This window comes from Salmo trutta, chromosome 37, assembly GCF_901001165.1.
Source record: "Salmo trutta chromosome 37, fSalTru1.1, whole genome shotgun sequence".
NCBI lineage: Eukaryota > Metazoa > Chordata > Actinopteri > Salmoniformes > Salmonidae > Salmo > Salmo trutta.
The window spans coordinates 7,838,873-7,861,777 of record NC_042993.1 but is presented as its reverse complement, the minus strand read 5'-3'; the positions used below and the strand labels follow the sequence as shown (position 1 = coordinate 7,861,777).

The following is a 22,905-nucleotide window of genomic DNA, read 5'->3' as shown; positions in this document are numbered from 1 at the left end:
ATTGATAATAGTTTGTTATAATTTCTTACCGAAGAGAGTATACCAAAACTGTGCGTCACCTGTGCGGTCCTCCTGGATCCAAAGCGCGTGACTCCCCTCATCACATGACGACTACCACTAACCTAGAGAGCGAGCGTACCAGAGCAGTGAAAAAGTATAAACAAAGGCTAATACAGCAACAAGACTACTTTTGTGAATAAACTAGAAATTAGAACTTGCGTGTGCATTGGCGACTTATTTCCCATGCTTTTAAGAAAAATGATCATGATCTATTTTCGAGACATTTGTTCGTGCTGTGCTAGGGGTTAGCTTGTCAGTAATGTCATTTTGTGATGTTTTGATGCAATCTGATCGCCTGTAATTTGTTGCAGTGATTGTTCACGCTGCTTTAATCAAGGTAAGTGTGCTTGACTTATAGGTTTCCATTTAGAAAGGTTGTAGGAAACTTTCCCCGGCAATTCAATTTGAGTACACAGAAAGGTAATACATCATCGATGTTTACACTGAATCCAAAGACAAAGCATTGACAATAACACACCTCTGATCACCAGTCATCTCCACCAGGCCAGGTGCTGGCCGTTCTCTCCCAGGCCAGGTGCTGGCCGTTCTGCCGCTATAGGCCAGGCAAAACAAATTGTCGACCTCCTATACCCCCGCCAAACTAGAATGGTCCCAGTAAACAAAATTACGTTAAAAAGCCATCTAACATATTTATTTTCCAGACGTTGAAGTTAGGTTTATTTTAAGTTAGGAATGAAAAGTGAAGTACATCGGTGGAGTACATCAGAGTGAAGTAGGGTACAATACAGTATACTGTACTGTGCTATTGTACTGTACTGAACTATACGTTCCTATACTGTGCTCTGCTGTATTGTACTGTACTCTAATTTTCTTTACTGACCAAACTTGTGAAACATAGATGTCTATGATTGGTACAGATTTGGTCTGGTAAAATGTTTGGGTCCGGACCGGATCTAATCTGAACCAATTATAGACGTCTATGTTTGGGCCAAATATAGGCTGGTCAGGACCATATGTCCGTGGAGGTTGAAATCAAGCCTGGACCGGACCAAATAGTTCAGATTTGTTTTGGTCCGTGGCTGTTGAAATCAAGGCTGGTCCTAAAAAAAATTGTAAAAAAAGATGCGGGTCCGAACAGCACCCAAAGAAGACGTTCAAAAGACATTGGCCCGTGCTTACTGAGGTGTAGCCTACAGTTTAGGCCCCCCTTAAATTTTTAGAATGCCCATCCATGTGGTAGGCCTACCTTTTGTAAAACAGGCAATTGCATTGGCTTTATTAATCCTGATTCCTGTGACTAATCATTTTGGCACCTTAAGCTCTGAATATCAACTACCCAACTTTATCAGAAGTTGTCCTGAGCCTATATGTAATGAGAATCAATGTGTTTACACAGCGGGAAATGCAGAAGTATTTTATTTTTCGCTATGATCATCTCATCAAAAATGTATGGATACAAACATGAAGCCACTGATTATCATGACAATTTAGCCCACTGGGTGTAACTCCTAGACAGTAAGTAGGCTTGGGTAGTATCCAGATTGTCACAACTTCGTATGGTCCCGTGTGGCTCAGTTGGTAGAGCATGGTACTTGCAACGCCAGGGTTGTGGGTTTGATTCCCGCGGGGGACCAGTATGAACAAATATGAAAATATATGCACTCACTACTGCAAGTTGCTCTAGATTTATTTTATTATTTAACTAGGCAAGTCAGTTAAGAACAAATTCTTATTTACAATGACGGCCTACCCCAGCCAAACTTGGATGACGCTGGGCCAATTGTGCACCGCCCTATGGGACTCCCAATCACAGCCTGTTGTGATACAGCCTGGAATCGAACCAAGGTCCGTAGTGACGCCTCTAGCACTGAGATGCAGTGCCTTAGACCGCTGTGCCACTTGGGAGCGTCTGCAAAATAACAAAGAAAAATGTTTTTTTAAATACCAACCTTGTGCCATTCCAGGAAATTCGGTAATAGCGGCATTGAACATGGGGTGCTTTTTTCAAACCCCACTAATACACTGAAACCCGAAGGTTAGCGTGTTGTTGGTACTTGGTCAGTTTAGCTTTGAAAATGCCGCCCTCGTCAATCTGCCACTGTAGGCGGCCTAATCCTGCCTAATGGGTGGATTAGCATTCATCTCTCCCCCTTCAGATGAATGCTCTGGTAGCTCTCTGTCATTTCTGTGAGCTCCATGGCCCCCGGACCCTGTTCTGCACCGAGGCTCTGCACCCCCCGTCCCCCACACCCTCCCAGGCTGGCGCCCCCATACCCGGGGACAGGGAGTCGGACAGAGAGGGAGAGGGACTCACCATGAGGGCAAACAGCTCAGCTACACAGAGAGGAGACATGTGCGAGGTGAGGGAGATGTGTGTGAGATGAGTGAAGGGCTGAACGGACAGAATAGAAATTACATTGACTAATTTGTTTTGTTTAATAACTATTCTTTCTGGCCATCTCGTTTTCTCTCCCTCTTCCCCTCTCACTCTCTCTTACTCACTCACTCCCTGTCTTTCTCCATCTCTTTGTCAGGGCTGCCGGTCTCTCCCAGCGTCTCACCCTGGCTTCGTCAGTGTGGACAGTGAGACAGGCATCCGGTTCCTCAGCCACCAACACCCCAGGCAACCCCAGCTCTTCAGTGTGGTCCGCCAGGCCTGCGTACGCAGCCTCAGCTGTGAGGTAACCACCTGTGTGTTCGTGTGTGTATGTGTGAGCGTGCGTGTTGCCATTTTTCTTGCATTAAGACTCATGACTGTTTGTCAATACACAAGCCTTTAGTTAAGGGTGGCAGGTAACCTAGCGGTTAGAGCATTAGGACAGTAACAAAAAGGTTGCTGGTTCTAATACCCAAGCCGACAAGGTAAAGAATCTGTCAATGTGCCCTTGAGCAAGGCATTTAACCCTAATTTTCTCCAGGGGTGCTGTACTATGGCTGTACTATGGTTGACCCTATAAATAAGACATTTCACTGCAGCTATCCGGTGTATGTGACAATATATAACAGGGGTCTCCAAACTTTTCTAGCGTGAGATCTACTTAAAAAAGAAAAAAAAAATTCTCAAGCTTTCAAATAGGCACATTCTTCTTCTCTCCCCTGCAACTCTTCCGTGTCCTTACTGTACAATAGAAAGTAGTGCACTATGTTTTCTGTCAATATACCTGGTAAAATAATGGTTAAACAACTCTAAGGGGGGCCCTATAAAATATTTTATATATAGTTGAAGTCGGAGTCATTAAAACTAGTTTTTCAACCACTCCACAAATTTCTTGTTAACCTGTTGGGGCTAGGGGGCAGTATTGAGAATTTTGGAAAAAATATGTGCCCATTTTTAACTGCCTCCTACACCAACTCAGAAGCTAGAATATGCATATTATTGTTCAGGTTTGGATAGAAAACACCCTAAAGTTTCTAAAACTGTTTGAATGGTGTCTGTGAGTATAACAGAACTCCTATGGCAGGCAAAAACCTGACAAGGTTTCATGCAGGAAGTGGCCTGTCTGACAAGGAGTCGTTCTTCTTGCCTTTGTTTATTGAAGAGTAAGGATCTTAGCTGTAACGTGACAATTCCTAGGGCTCCAATAGGCTCTCAGAACCCGGGAAAAACCTGAACGATGACGAGGCAGCCTCAGGCTGAAACACATTATCGCCTCTTCCAAGTGTCCCATTACGTGACAATAGAACTAGGCGCGTGCGCGATTCGCCCCCGTGGAGTATTTTCATTCGGCTGTTTAGCTTATTGCAGATTCCCGGTCGGAATATTATCGCTTTTCTACGAGATAAATTGCATAAAAATTGATTTTAAACAGCGGTTGACATGCTTCGAAGTACGGTAATGGAATATTTAGAATTTTTTTGTCACGTTCTGCGCCATGCGCACGACCGTGATTTACAATTCTGATAGTGTCTAGAACGCAAGAACAAAACGTCGCTGATGGAACATAACGATGGATTATTTGGGACCAAACCTACATTTGTTATTGAAGTAGAAGTCCTGGGAGTGCATTCTGACGAAGAACAGGAAAGGTAAAACCATTTTTCTTATAGGAAATATGATTTTGGTGAAGGCTAATCTTGCCGGGTGTCTAAATAGCTAGCCCGTGATGGCTGGGCTATGTACTTAGAATATTGCAAAATGTGCTTCATCCGAAAAGCTATTTTAAAATTGGACATATCGAGTGCATAGAGGAGTAATGTATCTATAATTCTTAAAATAATTGTTATGCTTTTTGTGAACGTTTATCGTGAGTAATTTAGCAAACTGTTAGTAAATTCCCCGGAGGTTTGCGGGGGGTATGCTTTTTCTGAACGTCACATGCTAATGTAAAAAGCTGGTTTTTGATATAAATATGAACTTGATTGAACAGACATGCATGTATTGTATAACATAATGTCCTAGGTGTGTCATCTGATGAAGATCATAAAAGGTTAGTGCTGCATTTAGCTGTGGTTTGGGTTTTTGTGACATTATATGCTAGCTTGAAAAATGGGTGTCTGATTATTTCTGGCTGGGCACTCTCCTGACATAATCTAATGTTTTGCTTTCGTTGTAAAGCCTTTTTGAAATCGGACAGTGTGGTTAGATTAACGAGAGTCTTGTCTTTAAATAGCTGTAAAATAGTCATATGTTTGAGAAATTGAAGTAATAGTATTTCAAACGTTTCAAAAATCGCGCCACTGGATTCAAGTGGCTGTTACGTAGGTGGGACGAATACGTCCCACCTGCGCCAGAGAGGTTAACAAACTATAGTTTTGGCAAGTCAGTTAGGACATTTACTTTGTGCATGACACAAGTAATTTTTCCAACAATTGTTTACAGATTATTTCACTTATAATTCACTGTATCACAATTCCAGTGGGTCAGAAGTTTACATGCACTAAGTTGACTGTGCCTTTAAACAGCTTGGAAAATTCCAGAAAATGATGTCATGGCTTTAGAAGCTTCTGATAGGCTAATTGACATCATTTGAGTCAATTGGAGGTGTACCTGTGGATGTATTTCAAGACCTACCTTCAAACTCAGTGCCTTTTTGCTTGACATCATGGGACAATCAAAAGAAATCAGCCAAGACCTCAGAAATAAAATTGTAGACCACCACAAGTCTGGTTCATCCTTGGGAGCAATTTCCAAACACCTGACAGTACCACGTTCATCTGTACAAACAATAGTGCGCAAGTATAAACACCATGAGACAATGCAGTAGTCATACCGCTCAGGAAGGAGATGCGTTCTGTCTCCTAGAGATTAACATACTTTGGTGTGAAAAGTGCAAATCAATCCCAGAACAACGGCAAAAGACCTTGTGGAGATGCTGGAGGAAACAGGTACAAAAGTATCTATATCAACAGTAAAACGAGTCCTATATCGACATAACCTAAAAGGCCGCTCAGCAAGGAAGAAGCCACAGCTCCAAAACCGCCATAAAGCCAGACTACGGTTTACAACTGAATATGGGGACAAAGATCATACTTTTTGGAGAAATGTCCTCTGGTCTGATGAAACAAAAATAGAACTGTTTGGCCATAATGACCATCATTATGTTTGGAGGAAAAAGGGGGATGCTTGCAAGCCAAAGAACCCCATTCCAACCGTGAAGCACAGGGGTGGCAGCATCATGTTGTGGGGGTGCTTTGCTGCAGGGGGGTCTGGTGCAATTCACATAATAGATGGCATCATGAGGAAGGAAGCAAGGAGGCCTACAAACCTGACTCAGTTACACCAGCTCTATCAGGAGGAGGGCCAAAATTCAACAAACTTATTGTGGGAAGCTTGTGGAAGGCTACCAGAAACGTTTGACCCAAGTTAATCTATTTAAAGGCAATGCTACCAAATACTAATTGAGTGTATGTAAACTTCTGACCCACTGGGAATGTGATGAAAGAAATAAAAGCTGAAATAAATAATTCTCTGCTATTATTCTGACATTTCACATTCTTAAAATAAAGTGGTGACCCTAACTAACCTAAGACAGGGAATTTTTACTTTGTAGTAAAAATGATGTAGGACTAAATATCAGAAATTGTGAAAAACTGAGTTTAAATGTATTTGGCTAAGGTGTATGTAAACTTCCGACTTCAACTATATATTCCCAAATTATGTTCTCAGTTTGAATTTTCACTCTGAAAATTACAATTGTTCATAGATAAACAATTAAATTGGATGTACTGAGTCCATGTCAATGCTTAAATCACAGCAGAAGACAATTTTTTGGGGGGGTCTGGAAGAAAACAAAAAACGAATTATTTTGGAGTGTCGTTCCACTTTGCGCCTCTGGCCCTTTTAATCGTGCATCTAGGGTGTGAGGAATGTGCCGGTCTAGCGATGGTTCTGCGCTGCTGCTGCTCATTTCATGGCAAAGTTAGCAAATAACCAAATAATAGATACAAATGATATACTTACTCATGATATACTTCTGCCAGGTAAGCCTGGAATTGAGAAGGTTTTTGGGGAAGTGTTTCTATCAACCCACGAGATGGTTATCACATCAACTGGCTACACACGGAGTGATGAACAAATGTGTGCACCACACAGACAGACCGGTACAATATTGATGGAAATGAATTGGCAGCTATTGGGTGTGGCTTTTTAAGCCAACAGGGCATAACATTTACTTTTTAAGCCAACAGGGCATAACATTTACTTTTTAAACCAAAATAACATTTACTTTTTGGGCCACCAGCCATTGTGGCAGGAAGATAAAAAAAAAAATCTACCAGCCACTCAGAATTTTGACCAGACAAAATATCTTTTCCCCCGCTAAATTTACACCAACAAAACACTCAAAGAGAGCGCGCAACAGGACACTGTACTGTCTACACTTGGTTTGTTGTTTACATTAAAACGTTTTCATTAAATCGATTTTAATCCGAACTAAAGTTTTGTTACTAAGGATTCCACAACGCGGTTAGCCTTTACGGCTGGGACTGCAAGTTTGTGTTCCTTTTTTTGTTGTTGCAAGGGTCCCCGTCCAAGGGTCCCCGACCGATCATCGCAACATTTGAACACTACCAACAAAAGGAGCTGATCAAAAGCAGAGGAAGGGAGATTAAAGGGACCAAATTCGGTCTCAGTGACCAATTTCCAAAGGAGATAAACGAACGTCGTAAGAGACTGTATCCGGTACAAAGACAACAAAGGATCGATGGTAGGCATGCCTTTATCATTGTGGACAAACTCTTTCTTTATAGATGGACAGCTATTCTGAGACAGCTCCATAACACCATGGCTGTACTAAATTCTACAGGGACTTCAGGTTACGAAAAAAAAGAAGGTATGGGAACTGTTTAAAATATCTGAACATTATGAAGTGGATATGAACACACACGTACTCAACTACATGCTTGCTTACACATACGGACCTATACATACACACACACACCTGATCTCGCTCTCTTCTCTCACTCCCTCTTTCTCTCTTTTCTCTTCTCTTCTCTCCCTCGCTCTCTATTGTCAAACTGTTTTATAATTCAATGTGTTTATTGTTTGTTTATCTTTTTATGTATTTGTCAACAAGTTTATATATATCAAAATAGGGGCATTGGTGAATAATAACATATTGTACGGAATACATTTGTACTGTTGTGAAGCCGTCTCTAGAGTAATGCAAGGTCTCTTTCATGATCATGTGAAACGTCAATTGCTATGGAAATGCTGGGATGTGTTTTTCAATTATGTTAAAGGTAATTATGATGGAACTATGATGGTGATACGATATGGATTACAATTATGAATATTAAGGCTATACGCACTACATGTTACACACATAGACACTCAAACATGCAAATTGGCAGAGTTATTATTTATTTGGACATCACACATTATAGTCTTACTCTTATACAGACATCATACACACTCTCATTATATCATATCCAATGTCATACACGTCAACCTACTCAGATTTGTTACACACATCATTTGTCTCAATTTTCTAACATCTGTGGCATTGGCTCACAGGAAAACAGGCAAGAGAATAAAAAAAATATTGCTAGAACCTATTTCTTGAATTCTAAATATCAGACATTTGAAAGCTCTAGTTATGACCTTCATAATACCTCTGATGGCAGTAACTTTACAAGCACTAATTATGGTCAATTTAGACTGAGAATAGTATCTAGTTATGGTAAGGGGTGAAATTAGTATAGCTAGTTATAATTGTAACGGTTTAACAGATTATAAAAAAAGATCAGTCTTTACATGGTTAAAAGAAAAGGAATATAACATATACTGTTTACAGGAAACTCACTCTACATCCTTAGATTAAGTTGCATGGAAAAAGCAACGGGGTGGTGAAATAATTTTCTGTCATGGACAAAGGAACTCAAAGGGTGTGATGATATTAATTAACAAAAATTTTGATCTGAATGTGCAAAAAATCAGGAATGATTCGCAAGGAAGGTGGATCCTTTTGAAAATGAAAGTGGATGAAAAATACATTTGGCTCATTAATCTATATGGTCCAAATCAGGATGATCCACACTTATTCGAAAACATTTATACCAATTTATTGAACTTACAGGCAACAAATGATCTAATCATTATGGTAGGAGACTATAACACAGTGTTAAGTACCTCAATGGACCGTAAAGGTAATCACTCTACAAACTATCATCACCGTGCCCTTAAGGAAATCACAAATATTATGGACACATTAGAAATAGTGGATATTTGGAGACTAAAAAACCCCGACCTAGTGAGATATACATGGAGGAGACTTAATCAAGCTAGTCGTCTTGACTACTTTCTTGTCTTTTTCTCTCTTGCATCAAAGGTTACAAAAGCTTGTTAATCTTACATATAGACGTTCCGCTAGCGGAACACCACTCCAATATCCAATGATTGGGCGTGGCGCGAGATACAAACTCCTCGAAAATCCGAAAACTTCAATTTTTCAAACATATGACTATTTTACACCATTTTAAAGACAAGACTCTCCTTTATCTAACCACACTGTCCGATTTCAAAAAGGCTTTACAGCGAAAGCAAAACATTACATTATGTCAGGAGAGTACCCAGCCAGAAATAATCAGACACCCATTTTTCAAGCTAGCATATAATGTCACAAAAACCCAAACCACAGCTAAATGCAGCACTAACCTTTGATGATCTTCATCAGATGACACTCCTAGGACATTATGTTATACAATACATGCATGTTTTGTTCAATCAAGTACATATTTATCAAAAACCAGCTTTTTACATTAGCATGTGACGTTCAGAACTAGCATTCCCACCGAACACTTCCGGTGAATTTACTAAATTACTCACGATAAACGTTCACAAAAAACATAACAATTATTTTAAGAATTATAGATACAGAACTCCTTTATGCAATCGCGGTGTCCGATTTTAAAATAGCTTTTCGGTGAAAGCACATTTTGCAATATTCTGAGTAGATAGCTCGCCATCACGGGCTAGCTAATTTGACACCCACCAAGTTTGGTACTCACCAAACTCAGATTTACTATAAGAAAAATTGGATTACCTTTGCTGTTCTTCGTCAGAATGCACTCCCAGGACTTCTACTTCAATAACAAATGTTGGTTTGGTTCCAAATAATCCATAGTTATATCCAAATAGCGGCGTTTTGTTTGTGCGTTCAACACACTATCCGAAGGGTAACGAAGGGTGACGCGCGGACGCGTATCGTGACAAAAAATGTCAAAATATTCCATTACCGTACTTCGAAGCATGTCAAACGCTGTTTAAAATAAATTTTTATGCGATTTTTCTCGTAAAATAGCGATAAAATTCCGACCGGGAAACCCTGTTTTCGTTCAAAGACTCAAAGTTGAAAATGGAGTCGTCCCGTGCACGCCCGTCTCATTGTTCTCAGATCGACCACTTACCAAATGCGCTACTGTTTTTCAGCCAGACTGCCAAGTCATCATTCAATGTTCTGGCGCCTTCTGAGAGCCTATGGGAGCCTTAGAAAATGTCACATTACAGCAGAGATCCTTTGTTTTGGATAGAGATGACAAAGAAGGCCAAGAAATGGTCAGACAGGGTACTTCCTGTATAGAATCTTCTCAGGTTTTTGCCTGCCATTTGAGTTCTGTTATACTCACAGACACCATTCAAACAGTTTTAGAAACTTTGGAGTGTTTTCTATCCAAAGCTACTAATTATATGCATATTCTAGTTTCTGGGCAGGAGTACTAGCCAGATTAAATCGGGTACGTTTTTTATCCGGCTGTGAAAATACTGCCCCCTATCCATAACAAGTTAATGGAATTTTATATCTTAATGATAATAATTAGCAATCAATAAACTTTGACTAATCCCCAAGGTTTGTAAGACAATGGGTTAATAATTAGACAAAGACTCAGCATCTGCAAAAGGTACATTCGGCTTTATTCAGAGAACGTTCTGAGGTCCAAATAACAGACATTTATTTTATAGTTCCCTCCTTGCTAAAGCACATACAAACTACACAAACACTAGATATATGAAACACTCCTCGGATTTCTCACAACCCAGCGCTATCCGTGCCCCCCCCCCCCATTAGAGAAACCTTGGAAAGGTACCTCCCGGTTTTCTCCAAAGTCTCTCCAAGTTTCTAGGTCAGGTCAAACAGATGCCTACTGTTCTCTTAGGCCCACTAAAACACACACACCTTTTGTCCCGGGCCTCTACTAGACCTTATGGGACTAGCCATTCAGTACCTTAATTATTCATTATCCATGCTACATAACTACTAATTAATAATGGATTATTGATTCATTTACCTTTATTAGATAATTCTCTTATCAAAGCTTTAATAGGAGACAGAATGCAATCGGATCATTATCTAATTGGCATTCACATAACTCTTATAGATTTTCCACGTGGACGGGCATATTGGAAATTTAGTCAAAGTTTACTGGAGGACAACTTATTTTTAACCAAGACAAAATAATTTATAACTGAATTTTTCCAGTATAATATAGGTTTAGCAAATCCCCTTATTGTTTGGGATACCTTTAACCTGTTATGGATAGGGGGCAGTATTTTCACGGCCGGATAAAAAACGTACCCGATTTAATCTGTTTATTACTCCTGCCCAGAAACTAGATTTGTATAGAAAACACTCTAAAGTTTCTAAAACTGTTTGAATGGTGTCTGTGAGTATAACAGAACGTTGAATGAGGACTTTGCAGTCCATGGCTGAAAAACAGTAGCGCATTTGGATAGTGGTCGATCTGAGAACAATGAGACGGGTGCGCGCGTACACGTGAAGAGTCCATTTTACATTTTCAGTCTTTGAACGGAAACAACGACGCCCGGTCGGAATATTATCGCTATTTTACGAGAAAAATAGCATAAAAATTGATTTTAAACAGCGTTTGACATGCTTCTAAGTACGGTAATGGAATATTTGTAATTTTTTTGTCACGAAATGCGCTCGCGCGTTACCCTTCGGATAGTGGCCTGAACGCACAGACAAAACGGAGGTATTTGGATATAACTATGGATTATTTGGAACCAAAACAACATTTGTTGTTGAAGTAGAAGTCCTGGGAGTGCATTCTGACGAAGAACAGCAAAGGTAATCCAATTTTTCTAATAGTAATTCTGAGTTTAGGCTGCCCGACGTTGGCGGGTCTGAATAGCAAGCCTTGATGGCCAAGCTATGTACTCAGAATATTGCAAAATGTGCTTTCGCCGAAAAGCTATTTTAAAATCGGACATACTAATTGCATTAAGGAGTTCTGTATCTATAATTCTTAAAATTGTTATGTATTTTGTCAACGTTTATCATGAGTAATTTAGTAAATTCACCGGAAGTTTTCGGTGGGTATGCTAGTTCTGAACATCACATGCTAATGTAAAAAGCTGGTTTTTGATATAAATATGAACTTGATTGAACAAAACATGCATGTATTGTATAACATGTCCTAGGAGTGTCATCTGATGAAGATCATCAAAGGTTAGTGCTGCATTTAGCTGTGGTTTGGGTTTTTGTGACATATATGCTAGCTTTGAAAATGGCTGTGTGACTATTTTTGGCTGGGTACTCTACTGACATAATGTAATGTTTTGCTTTCGCTGTAAAGCCTTTTTGAAATCGGACAATGTGGTTAGATTAACGAGAGTCTTGTCTTTAAAATGGTATAAAATAGTTGATTATTTGAGAAAATTGAATTGTGGTATTTTAGTTAGTTTTGTATTTCGCGCCGTGCGATGCCATTGGCTGTTGGCTAGGGGTTCCGCTGGCGGAACGGGATTCCGCTAGCGGAACGTCTGTCCTCAGCAGGTTAACTACTCCTATAGAAATGGTAGTCTGTCAGGTACTCAGCAGGAAGGTCTGATTTCTCTATTATTAAAACAAGACCCAGATGGCAAATATAAAGACCCGGTCTATTTAAAAAAAAAACTGGAGGCCCTTTACCCAATGTTGTGATGCAAAAATACTAGCAAAATGCATAGCACTCAGAATTAAAAGGGGTTTTACAAGGTATTGTTCGTCCTGATCAGTTTTTTACATGGACAATACATTGGAGATAATATACGACAACTACTAGAAATAATAGAACATCATGAAACATATAAGAAGCCAGGAATGGTATTTATAGCAGATTTTGAAAAGGCATTTGATAAAGACTGAATTTTATTTATAAATGCCTGGATTTTTTTCAATTTCGGTAATTCTCTTAAAAATAATGTATAGCAACCCCAGGTGTAAAATAGTAAATAACAGCTACTTCTCAGAGAGTTTTGAATTGTCAAGAGGAGTTAAACAAGGGTGTCCGCTGTCACCATATCTATTCGTTATGGCCATCGAAATGCTAGCTATTAAATTCAGATCCAATAACAACATTAGAGGATTAGAAATCCAAGGCTTAAAAACAATAGTGTCCATGTATGCCGATGACGCAAGTTTTATTTTAAGCCCGCAAGCTAGATCCCAACAATGTCTCATTAAAGATCTAGATAACTTTTCTGGACTAAAACCTAATTATGATAAGTGTACAATATTACGTATTGGATCCTTAAAAAAATACAACTTTTACATTACCTTGCAGCTTAGCTATAAAATGGGCTGATGGGGAAGTAGACATTCTCGGTATTCATATCACAAAATATATAAATAAGCTCTCCACAATGAATTTCAATAGAAAACTTGTAAAAATAGACAAGATCCTACAACCATGGAGAGGTAAATACCTGTCTATTTATGGAAAAATTGCCCTGATTAACTCCTTAGTCATTTCTCAGTTTACTCACTTACTTATGGCGCTGCCTACTCCTGATGATTCGTTTTTCAAATCATATGAGCAAAAAATATTTTGCTTTATCTGGGACGCTAAACCAGACAAATTAAAACAAGCCTATCTATATAATGAATATGAATTGGGTGGGTTGAGATGATTCAATATAAAAGCACTAAACCTCTCTCTAAAAGCTTCACTCATTCAAAAGTTGTATTTGAACCCTAAATAGTTCTCAAGTAGATTAATAAGAAAAGCTCATCCATTGTTTAAAAATTGCCTTTTTGGCTTTGTGCAGATTGCCATGTCTCATTTTCGATTTTTTCAAAGTATCTGTCCTTTTCAAACAAGCATTGCAGAGCTGGCTACAATTTCAATTTCATCCCACCGAAAAGATAGAACAAATATTATGGCTGAACTCAAATGTGCTGGTTGATAAAATACCTGTATTTATGGGAAAGATGTTTGAAAGGGGTATTTTGTTCTTAAATGATATTGTAGAGTTATGTCCTTCATGGAGTTATCAGAATTGTACGGGAAGGTCTGCTCAATCCAACAGTACAACCAATTGATTACAGCATTGCCCCAAAAATGGAGGAGGAGGGTGGCAGCGGGAGGAGGTAGGGAACTGGTCTGTCTGCCCAATATAAAGGATCAAAACTGGCGGAGGAATAAAAATAGCATAAATAGGAAAGTATACCAGTTTCATTTGACGACCAGGATGTTGACAACTGTGCCATACAGATTGCAAAATAGTTAGGAAGAGATTTTTGATGTACCGATTCCATATTGATATATAAAACAACGCAACATTCAAGACTTCGTGCTTTTCAGCTATTATTATATATGTTACGGATACAGGTATCCTGTGTGTGTTTGTTTTCTCTCCTTCTGCCCTAGTCACAGGTGGCAGTCATCAGTCGCCAATCTGAAGACACACCTGCTCCTTTTCCCTTACCCAATCACATCCCCTTTCCATTGGTTTAAAAGAAACCCAATCAGTTGTCTCGGGAGCTATCTCTCTTTTGTATTTGCGCCTACATCTCACATTGTCCGTTATCATGTGAGTATGTTTTGCTGTGGTGTATTGCTATTTGTTTGTTGGTGGGAAAAGGGGATACCAAGCCAAGTTGCCCTTGGGCATACATTACCCGTAGGAAAACTTTGTCTAAGTACCCTAGTTAGAACTGGGTGGACCACCTACTGTATTTTATTGGTTAGTTAGCTAGCTGTTCTTGAAGCAGGCAAGACTAGCCTAGGTTTCTTTTTAAATATTTCCTTGGGTCCAGCTCAGCGCATCCCCCCCCCCCATTACCGTGTGTTTGAAAAATAAACCTAAAGTGTTTGACAGTAGGTTTAGGTTGTCTGTTTTTAGTTCTCACTGTTCCTTTTCACTGTTATGATTTGCATGAGATATGTTATGGGTCTTGTTTCCATCCCCCTGAGACTGCAGGGCCAAAGGGGTTCGTAACAATATAGAATTCTTGCCACCAACAAAATGTTGAATATTTGGGGAATAAAATCATCGAAGCTCAGCAGATTTTGTTGTGAGGATACAGAATCAATAGACCATTTATTTTGGTATTGCCCTCAGGTAGCCTGTTTCTGGTCTCAGGTTCAGGAATGGCTGAAAATGCATAGCATTGATCTAAAATTGACCCTAGAAATAGTACTGTTAGGAGATCTGGAGAGACCGGGTCAGTCAATTACTAATATACTAATACTCTTAGTAAAAGTATTTATCTTCAACACACAATCTGTAGATTCTATTCGATTGAATAGATTGAAATTGTACGTTAAACATCATAGCATAGTTGAAAGATATGTGTTGCGTAGAAACACAAAGTGGGTGGCCAGCAGAGATAGATGGGATGGGCTGAGGGTTGGTATGTGGAATTGGAGACAAGTGGGAGTGGAGTTGCTGTGTGAGAGAGAGAATGATGGATAAAGGGGGGAAAAAAGTCAAAATAAAACATAATACAAGTACATTTGAATGACACTAAGTGGCAGTGTTTTTACAACTATTTTATTTTAATTTTTTTAAATTTCACTTTTATTTAACCTGGTAAGCTAGTTGAGAACAAGTTCTCATTTACAACTGCGACCTGGCCAAGACGAAGGAAAGCAGTGCGACAGAAACAACAACACAGAGTTACATGAAATAAACAAGCGTACAGTCAATAACACAATAGAGAGAAAAAAAGAGTCTATATACAGTGTGTGCAAATGGCATGAGGAGGTATGGCAATAAATAGGCCATAGTAGCAAAGTAATTACAATTTAGAAGATTAACACTGGAGTGATAGATGATGGTGTGTAAGTAGTGATACTGGTGTGCAAAAGAGCAGCAAAGTAAATAAAAACAGTATGGGGATGAGGTAAGTAGATTGGATAGACTATTTACAGATGGACTATGTACAGCTGCAGCGATGGGTTAGCTGCTCAGATAGCTGATGTTTAAAGTTAGTGAGGGAAATGTAAGTCTCCAGCTTCACCGATTTTAGCAATTCGTTCCAATCGCTGGCAGCAGAGAACTGGCAGGAAAGGCGGCCAAAGGAGGTGTTGGCTTTGGGGATGACCAGTGAGATATACCTGCTGGAGCGCGTGCTACGGGTGGGTGTTGTTATCGTGACCAGTGAGCTGAGATAAGGCGGAGCTTTACCTAGCATAGGCTTTAACTAAGGCCGGTTTGCCTGAGGCTGATGCCGTGCAGGTGTTTGTACACATGCATATACACACACTCTCATTCAAATAAACACATACAAGAACACACACATACATGTAATAGTGCCAGACATGCACACAAACATATAAAGTAGGCATTGCTGTTATGATTTCAGTTGTCCTTGATGTCCTTTGTTTTAAATTCATTATTTTTTTCTCTTTTTTTTGCATTGTTGTTTGCTGTTTTCTTCTGTCTTTTCCTTTTTTCTCTTTAGTTCATTCTCTTGGTTGTTGGTGCATTGGGGGGTTCTTGGGGGTGGGGAATGGAATTAATTGTATTTTTTATTTATTTTCTTCCGGGGGGGGGGGGGGTGACTGTGGAAGGGGTCTCGAATGGTTGAGGGACAGCTATTGGGGAACTGTGGGGGGATCTTGGAGGGTTCGGGTTTCACAAGATTGTGCATGAAAAAGGAAACTATGACATACATATATTTTATATCACTATCATGCACACACACCCTCACACATAAGGATGGCTCTGTTGCGGAAAAAGACTGGTACATGTTTGATAGTGTCTTGATGCTGTAGTGTTTGTCCTTCATGTTCTAATACTTTAATGTTACCCCTTCCTTGTGTTTTTTTTGTAATAAATAATTATAAAAATGTAAATAAAAAAAAACACTCAAACAGATGACATTCTTTTTAAATGTTTGTAATAAGAAGTAATTAAATTGTTTAATTTCATTCTTTTAACCAAAATATCACAGATGAGACAAATGTTCACCCGCACCTTTATGGTAACTGCGTGATCTACCTGTTGGAGACCCCTGATAGATAGATAGATAGATAGATAGATAGATAGATAGATAGATAGATAGATAGATAGATAGATAGATGGATATCACAGGAGGTTGGTGGCACCTTAATTGGGGAGAACGGGCTTGTGGTAGTGACGGGAGCGGAATCAGTGGAATGGTATCAAATACATCAAACATGATTTCCAGGTGTTTGATGCCATTCCATTTGCTCTGTTCCTAATGTCTGTTCTCCTCTCAGTACCCTCCCTCTCTCATCTGCCTCTCTCCCTCCCTGCCTCTCTAGGTGTGTCCAGGTCGTGAGGGTCCTATCTTCTTTGGGGATGAGCAGCATGGTTTTGTGTTTTCTCACACATTCTTCATCAAGGACAGCCTGGCCCGGGGCTTCCAGCGGTGGTACAGTATCGTCATGGTAGCCATGGACAGGATCTACCTCATCAACTCCTGGCCCTTCCTGCTGCGCCACCTCAGACTCACTATACAGAGTCTCCAGAGCACAGCACTGAAGGTAAGGACACACACACAAACAAACACACCATGTTAAATGTATGGGACATAGATATATACACACACATTAAAACACACTTACTATTCATAACGTGAACATAAAACATAAGACAAATAAACATGAACACTAACTCTTACTACCAGACAGAATAGGGGGGCCATTTTGACTTCTCTCCCTCTTATTTCTCCCCCCTCCCCCTATCCTCTACAGGTGTTTGACAGTGAGCAGTGTGTGTGTCCTCAGAGGGCAGTGAGGATGAACAGTGTGTTCTCTCCTGCTGTCTTCCCCCACCAGAGGAGTGGTAACGCGGCCCGCTCCCTGCCCTCCCTCACACAGCACACCAACCTCTGGGCCAGCCTGCACTCCTCCTTCAGCTGGTGAGACAGCTAGCTAACTGTCGCTAATGATCACTAAGGTTAATCTAAACAATAGCAGACATACAGTCAACATCAGGGGTGGTCGTGCAGTGTTCTATCTGTCTATCCCAGTTGTTTGATACACTCTCTTGTGTTTTCTCCTCTACTGCAGGTTACTGAAGGCCTGTGGTAGTCGTCTGACAGAGAAGCTGCTGGAGGGAGCTCCCACAGAGGACACACTGGTGCTCATAGAGAGACAGACAGGTACGCACTGGTGCTCATAGAGAGACAGACAGGTATGCACTGGTGCTCATAGAGAGACAGACAGGTACGCGCTGGTGCTCAGAGAGAGACAGACAGGTACGCACTGGTGCTCATAGAGAGACAGACAGGTACGCGCTGGTGCTCATAGAGAGACAGAGAAGTATGCGCTGGTGCTCATAGAGAGACAGACAGGTATGTGCTGGTGCTCATAGAGAGACAGACAAGTAGCCCGAATGTTAGACAGGTACACGCTGGTGCTCATAGAAAGACAGACAGGCAGACAGACAGGATAACTCTAGAGGTGGGAGACACCGTGAGACCAGTTTAACACTAGTCAGAGAGACATATTACCCCATATGGCTCAAGTTAAAAGAAGTGAATAAAAAGGGTGTGATCTGATATCAGGGTAAAGCGTTCCTGACCGCATTATCATGAGAAGTCATGTGTTTTCCCAGTGTGTCAGAGTGGAACAGGAGTCCGTATCTACAGTAAACGTGTGATTAACACAGTTAGACCATGAGGACAGAGAGCTACAATGTGATTCACTCAACCATATCACACAAATTCCATTCTGATTACCATTTTTGGGCCAAAAATGTTTCCATTGCTCCCCCCTGTTCAGCTCTATTATGGCAAGTCACTATGACACTTGAATACTTCCAATCAGGAAAATAGTTGCAATTGTTACTTTGTTCACTATCCTGGCTAAATCAATTTAAATAAAATAACAGTATCTATAGAGTATATATCTTGGAATAAGTCCCGATATTGGGTGTTTTGTATGTCTTTTTAACAATGTCCTGTTGTCTTCTCAGAGCAAGAGGAGGAAATGAGTTGCTGGGAAGGAGCAGAAGGGGGCGGGTCTAGACCCCAGTGCCACCAATCGGAGAGCGAGCTGTACAGAGACTTCTTGTTTGACGAGGGGAAAGCAGAGGGGTATCCTGGTCCAAAGTTCAGGTCCTTGAGACATTTAAGACAGGTAAACATTGGTGTGCCTTACCACATCAACATCCCTACCACATCATGAACACTTTCATTTCTAGCACATCATACATCATACTTAATTCTGTTAACCACTTGGTTTCAAAAGAAACAACTTTGTGAACCAATTGGTTAAAGAGGGAAACTAATATCCGCTTATTTTGTGAATGCATTTCCTGGCTGTTTCCTTGTGATGATATCTGTTATCTGATTGGTACACAGGTGCTCGGGACCACTGATTTCCGCCAGCTAGCATGGCACGTGCTTATGGGAAATCAGGTCATATTGAGAGGGGCTGACCCAGGGCTCATCCATTCAGCATTCACCATGCTGAAGGTCAGCCAATCAAAAGTTTACTCATCGTATCCCCCTTTAAAGAATATTCCTCCTAACATTCATCGCTAATCACATGGTTTGGTATATATCCCATCAGTCCTTGCTCCCGGTGGGCTGTGTCCGCTCTGTGACGTACAGCGCCCAGTATGAGGAAGCATACCGATGTAACTTCCTGGGCCTCAGCCCTGACGTGCCCATCCCCACACACGTCAGCTCCTCAGGTACACAAACCCAGAATACATCACTGTGGTTACTGCTTTATTTGGAGGTCTGCTTATAATCACTATTACATATGATAGTAATATGCTAATAATAAAATACTGCGTGATAATGATATTAGTTATAAGTGCGAACAGAACAATTAACAAATAAAAGGTTTTCATAAGATTTCAAATCCTAAAGTATCCATAAAATATGTCCATCTTGCTGTGTCCCTTCCCAGAGTTCTCAGTGTTGGTGGATGTGGTCAGTGTGGAGAGGGGCTCTCTGTACTCTGCTGCTTGTGGAGAAGACATCCTCTCACTCTACCAGTTCAACATCAGCAGTACCAACTCACAGCCTACAGATAAAGGTGAGGATATACCCCATATGGACAATATACATCATCAACATGAAGGTATACATTATACATGTCTTCTTCAAGACGCCTCTAGTTGTTAACAATCATGGCAAAGGTCAAAGAGAAGCAATTAGTCGTGTGAAATTTCCCTCCATTAACTTTCCAGTTTCAATCTATTGACCTGCATCTCTCGTGCTCTCTCCCTGTCTCTCTTCACCCCTATCACTCCCCCTCCCTTGCTCTCTATCCCTCTCTCCCATCCTCTCTGACTTTCCCCCCACCCCTCTCTCAGGTCCCACGTTGTTGAATAAGATCGAGGTGGCGTTGTCCAATGAGAACCTGTCAGTGGACGTGGTCTCTCACTGTCTGCTGTGTCTGAAGGAGGAGTGGATGAAGTGAGTAACAACAACCCCTCTGATAAGCAGGGAATTTCCCTAAACTTTGAAGTTTCATTTCTTTGGCTTTTTCTAAACAGAGGTATGCAACTGTAGATAGTGGGGCATTAAAGAGTCAAACAAGTCCCCCTATGAAACCCCCCAAAGCCCCAGCCTGGTTACATTGGCTGTGCAGTACAGGATGATGTGGAATGCTTAATGTAGTCCAGAATCATTGGGAAATTCCAATAACTCCTCTCCCTCCCACTTCTATCCATACCCATCCTCCCCTTAACCCCCCCCCATCCTCCCCTTAACCCCCCCCATCCCTTCAATTCCTTAGTAAAGTGAAGGTGCTGTTTAAGTTCTCCAAGGTAGATGGGCGTGGGAGGGAGGACACCCAGAAGGTGTTGGCCCTGCTGGGTGCCACGGGGCCTGGGGAGGAGGACAACGTCAGGCTGCTCAAGTTCTGGATGACGGGACTCAGCAAGACCTACAAGAGCCATCTGATGACCGCTGTCAGAGGAGGGGAGAGGCCCCTTAGCCAGTGAGAGAGCAGTGGAGGAGAAGATGAGAGGTAGTGGGAGAGACCATACAGCTGGAGTGAAATATACTGTATCTCAGTATAGGAGGCTGGTGGGAGGAGGTATAGGAGGGTGGGCTCATTGTAATGGCTGGAATGGAATACATGGAACGGAGTCAAACGGGATTTCCATATGTTTGATGTGTTTGACACCGTTCCATTATTCCTTTCCAGCCATTATAATGAGCCCGTCCTATAGCTCCTCCCACCAGCCTCCTCTGCGTGCATCTACTACTGTATTTGGACAGACAGAGAGAAAGGGAAAGAAAATGAGTGTGAATGAGTGAGTAATGACAGATCGACTGACTGAGGGATAGGTTTGTGTCCAGGTGCTGACTTGATTAAAATCCATCCTTCACAATAAAGAACAAAAAGCCACTTCATGGGTCAGTTTTAAATTAATAATTTATTCAGATACTAATTACTTATTACGTTTTACATAATGTATCTGTTTTTTTTGTATTAATCAAAGGGAATTATTATTGGAACACTATCCACAATTTTATGTCTAACTTAATATAAAAGTTTCAACAGTTTGTTAACACATTGTACAGAGATATTCAAATAAAAGAACTGCTTGAGCTGAAACAGTGGTGTGTCATTCATCCTTTTCCCAACTGGCACCATCTTGTGGAGACTCATTAAATCAAAGAAAGAAGGGAGAAGAAAAAGAGTGGAGGAGGGTGAAAAAAACTTGTGTCCTTTGCCAGTTTCCTCTCACATGCTTTTTTACAATGAGTGGCTGTCAGCCAAGAGACCTCAAGTGGTGTAAAACAACAGTTCTAGGTCTTCGGGTGACACGCAACATAAAAACCCTTGCATAACGAGCTCTCAGTCCCTCAGCATATCATTGTGTTGTACACTACCACATCAGCAGGAGGCTTCTTCACTAACGAGCTAGTAACTCATTATTAAAACTAAATAACTGCAAAGCTTTTTTTGTTTTCGCAGTTATTTGATCCCTTTCAGAAGACTTTTGGTGAATTCTGCAGACTTGTAAAATCCACTGGCAGGAGGCTTTGTTTTTATTATTTTTACCTCGTATGTACAGTACCACTCAAAGGTTTGGACACACCTACTCATTCAAGGGTTTTTCTTTATTATGACAAATTATGAAATATAGATTTTAGATTCTTTAAAGTGGCCACCCTTTGCCTTGATAACAGATTTACACACTCTTGGCATTCTCTCAACCAGCTTCACCTGGAATGTTTTTCCGACAGTCTTGAAGGAGTTCCCACATATGGTGAGCACTTGTTGGCTGCTTTTCCTTCACTCTGCGGTCCAACTCATCCCTAATCATCTCAAATTGGGTTGAGGTCAGGTGATTGGAGGCCTGATCATCTGATGCAGCACTCCATCACTCTCCCTCTCGGTCAAATATCCCTTACACAGCCTGGAGCTGTGTTTTGGGTCATTTTCCTGTTGAAAAACAAATTATAGTCCCACTAAGCGCAAACCAGATGGGATGGCGTATCGCTGCTGAATGCTGTGGTAGCCATGCTGGTTAAGTGTGCCTTGAATTCTTACAAAGACACGGCGGTTGGAACCAAAAATCTCAAATCTGGACTCATCAGACCAAAGGACAGATTTCCACAAGTCTAATGTCCATTGCTCATGTTTCTTGGCCCAAGCCAGTCTCTTCTTCTTATAGGTGTCCTTTAGTAGTGGTTTCTTTGCAGTAATTTGACCATGAAGGCCTGATTCACGCAGTCTCCTCTGAACAGTTGATGTTGAGATGTGTCTGTTACTTGAACTGTGAGGTGCAATCTGAGGTGAGGTTAGTTGCCAATTTCTGAGGCTGATACCTCTAATGAACTTATCCTCTGCAGCAGAGGTAACTCTGGGTCTTCCTTGCCTGTGGTGGTCCTCATGAGAGCCAGTTTCATCATAGCGCTTGATGGTTTTTGCGACTGCACTTGACTTTCAAAGTTATTGACATTTTCCGGATTGACTGACCTTCATGTTTTAAAGTAATGATGGACTGTCGTTTCTCTTTGCTTATTTGAGCTGTTCTTGCCATAATATGGACTTGGTATTTTACCAAATACCACCCCTAACTTGTCACAACACAACTGATTGGCTCAAACGCATTTAGAAGGAAATAAATTCCACAAATTAACTTTTAACAAGGCACACCTGTTAATTGAAATGCATTCCTGGTGACAACCTCAAGAAACCAGTTGAGAGAATGCCAAGAGTATGTGTGCAAAGATGTCATTAAAGCAAAGGGTGGCTACTTTGAAGAATCTCAAA

General features: G+C 40.8%; 1 protein-coding gene across 1 annotated transcript; it reads left to right on the top strand.

Moving 5' to 3' along the window:
• Positions 1-82: 82 nt before the first annotated feature.
• LOC115177316 (folliculin) lies at positions 83-20,632 on the top strand. The gene is made up of 12 exons (XM_029737971.1): positions 83-397; positions 2,178-2,381; positions 2,556-2,702; positions 16,975-17,196; positions 17,407-17,573; positions 17,725-17,816; positions 18,632-18,795; positions 19,020-19,133; positions 19,231-19,354; positions 19,576-19,704; positions 19,985-20,087; positions 20,410-20,632. The coding sequence occupies exons 2-12, from the start codon at positions 2,178-2,180 to the stop codon at positions 20,615-20,617; spliced, it is 1,674 nt and encodes a 557-aa protein (XP_029593831.1). The 5' UTR covers positions 83-397; the 3' UTR covers positions 20,618-20,632.
• The last annotated feature ends 2,273 nt before the right edge of the window (positions 20,633-22,905 follow it).

Coding starts and splice junctions, on each gene's coding strand:
- LOC115177316 (XM_029737971.1), top strand. CDS start 2,178: ATGAATGCTCTGGTAGCTCTCTGTCATTTCTGTGAGCTCCATGGCCCC. Junction 17,197..17,406: donor TCCAGAGCACAGCACTGAAG/GTAAGGACACAC, acceptor TATCCTCTACAG/GTGTTTGACAGTGAGCAGTG. Junction 19,355..19,575: donor CACACACGTCAGCTCCTCAG/GTACACAAACCC, acceptor GTCCCTTCCCAG/AGTTCTCAGTGTTGGTGGAT.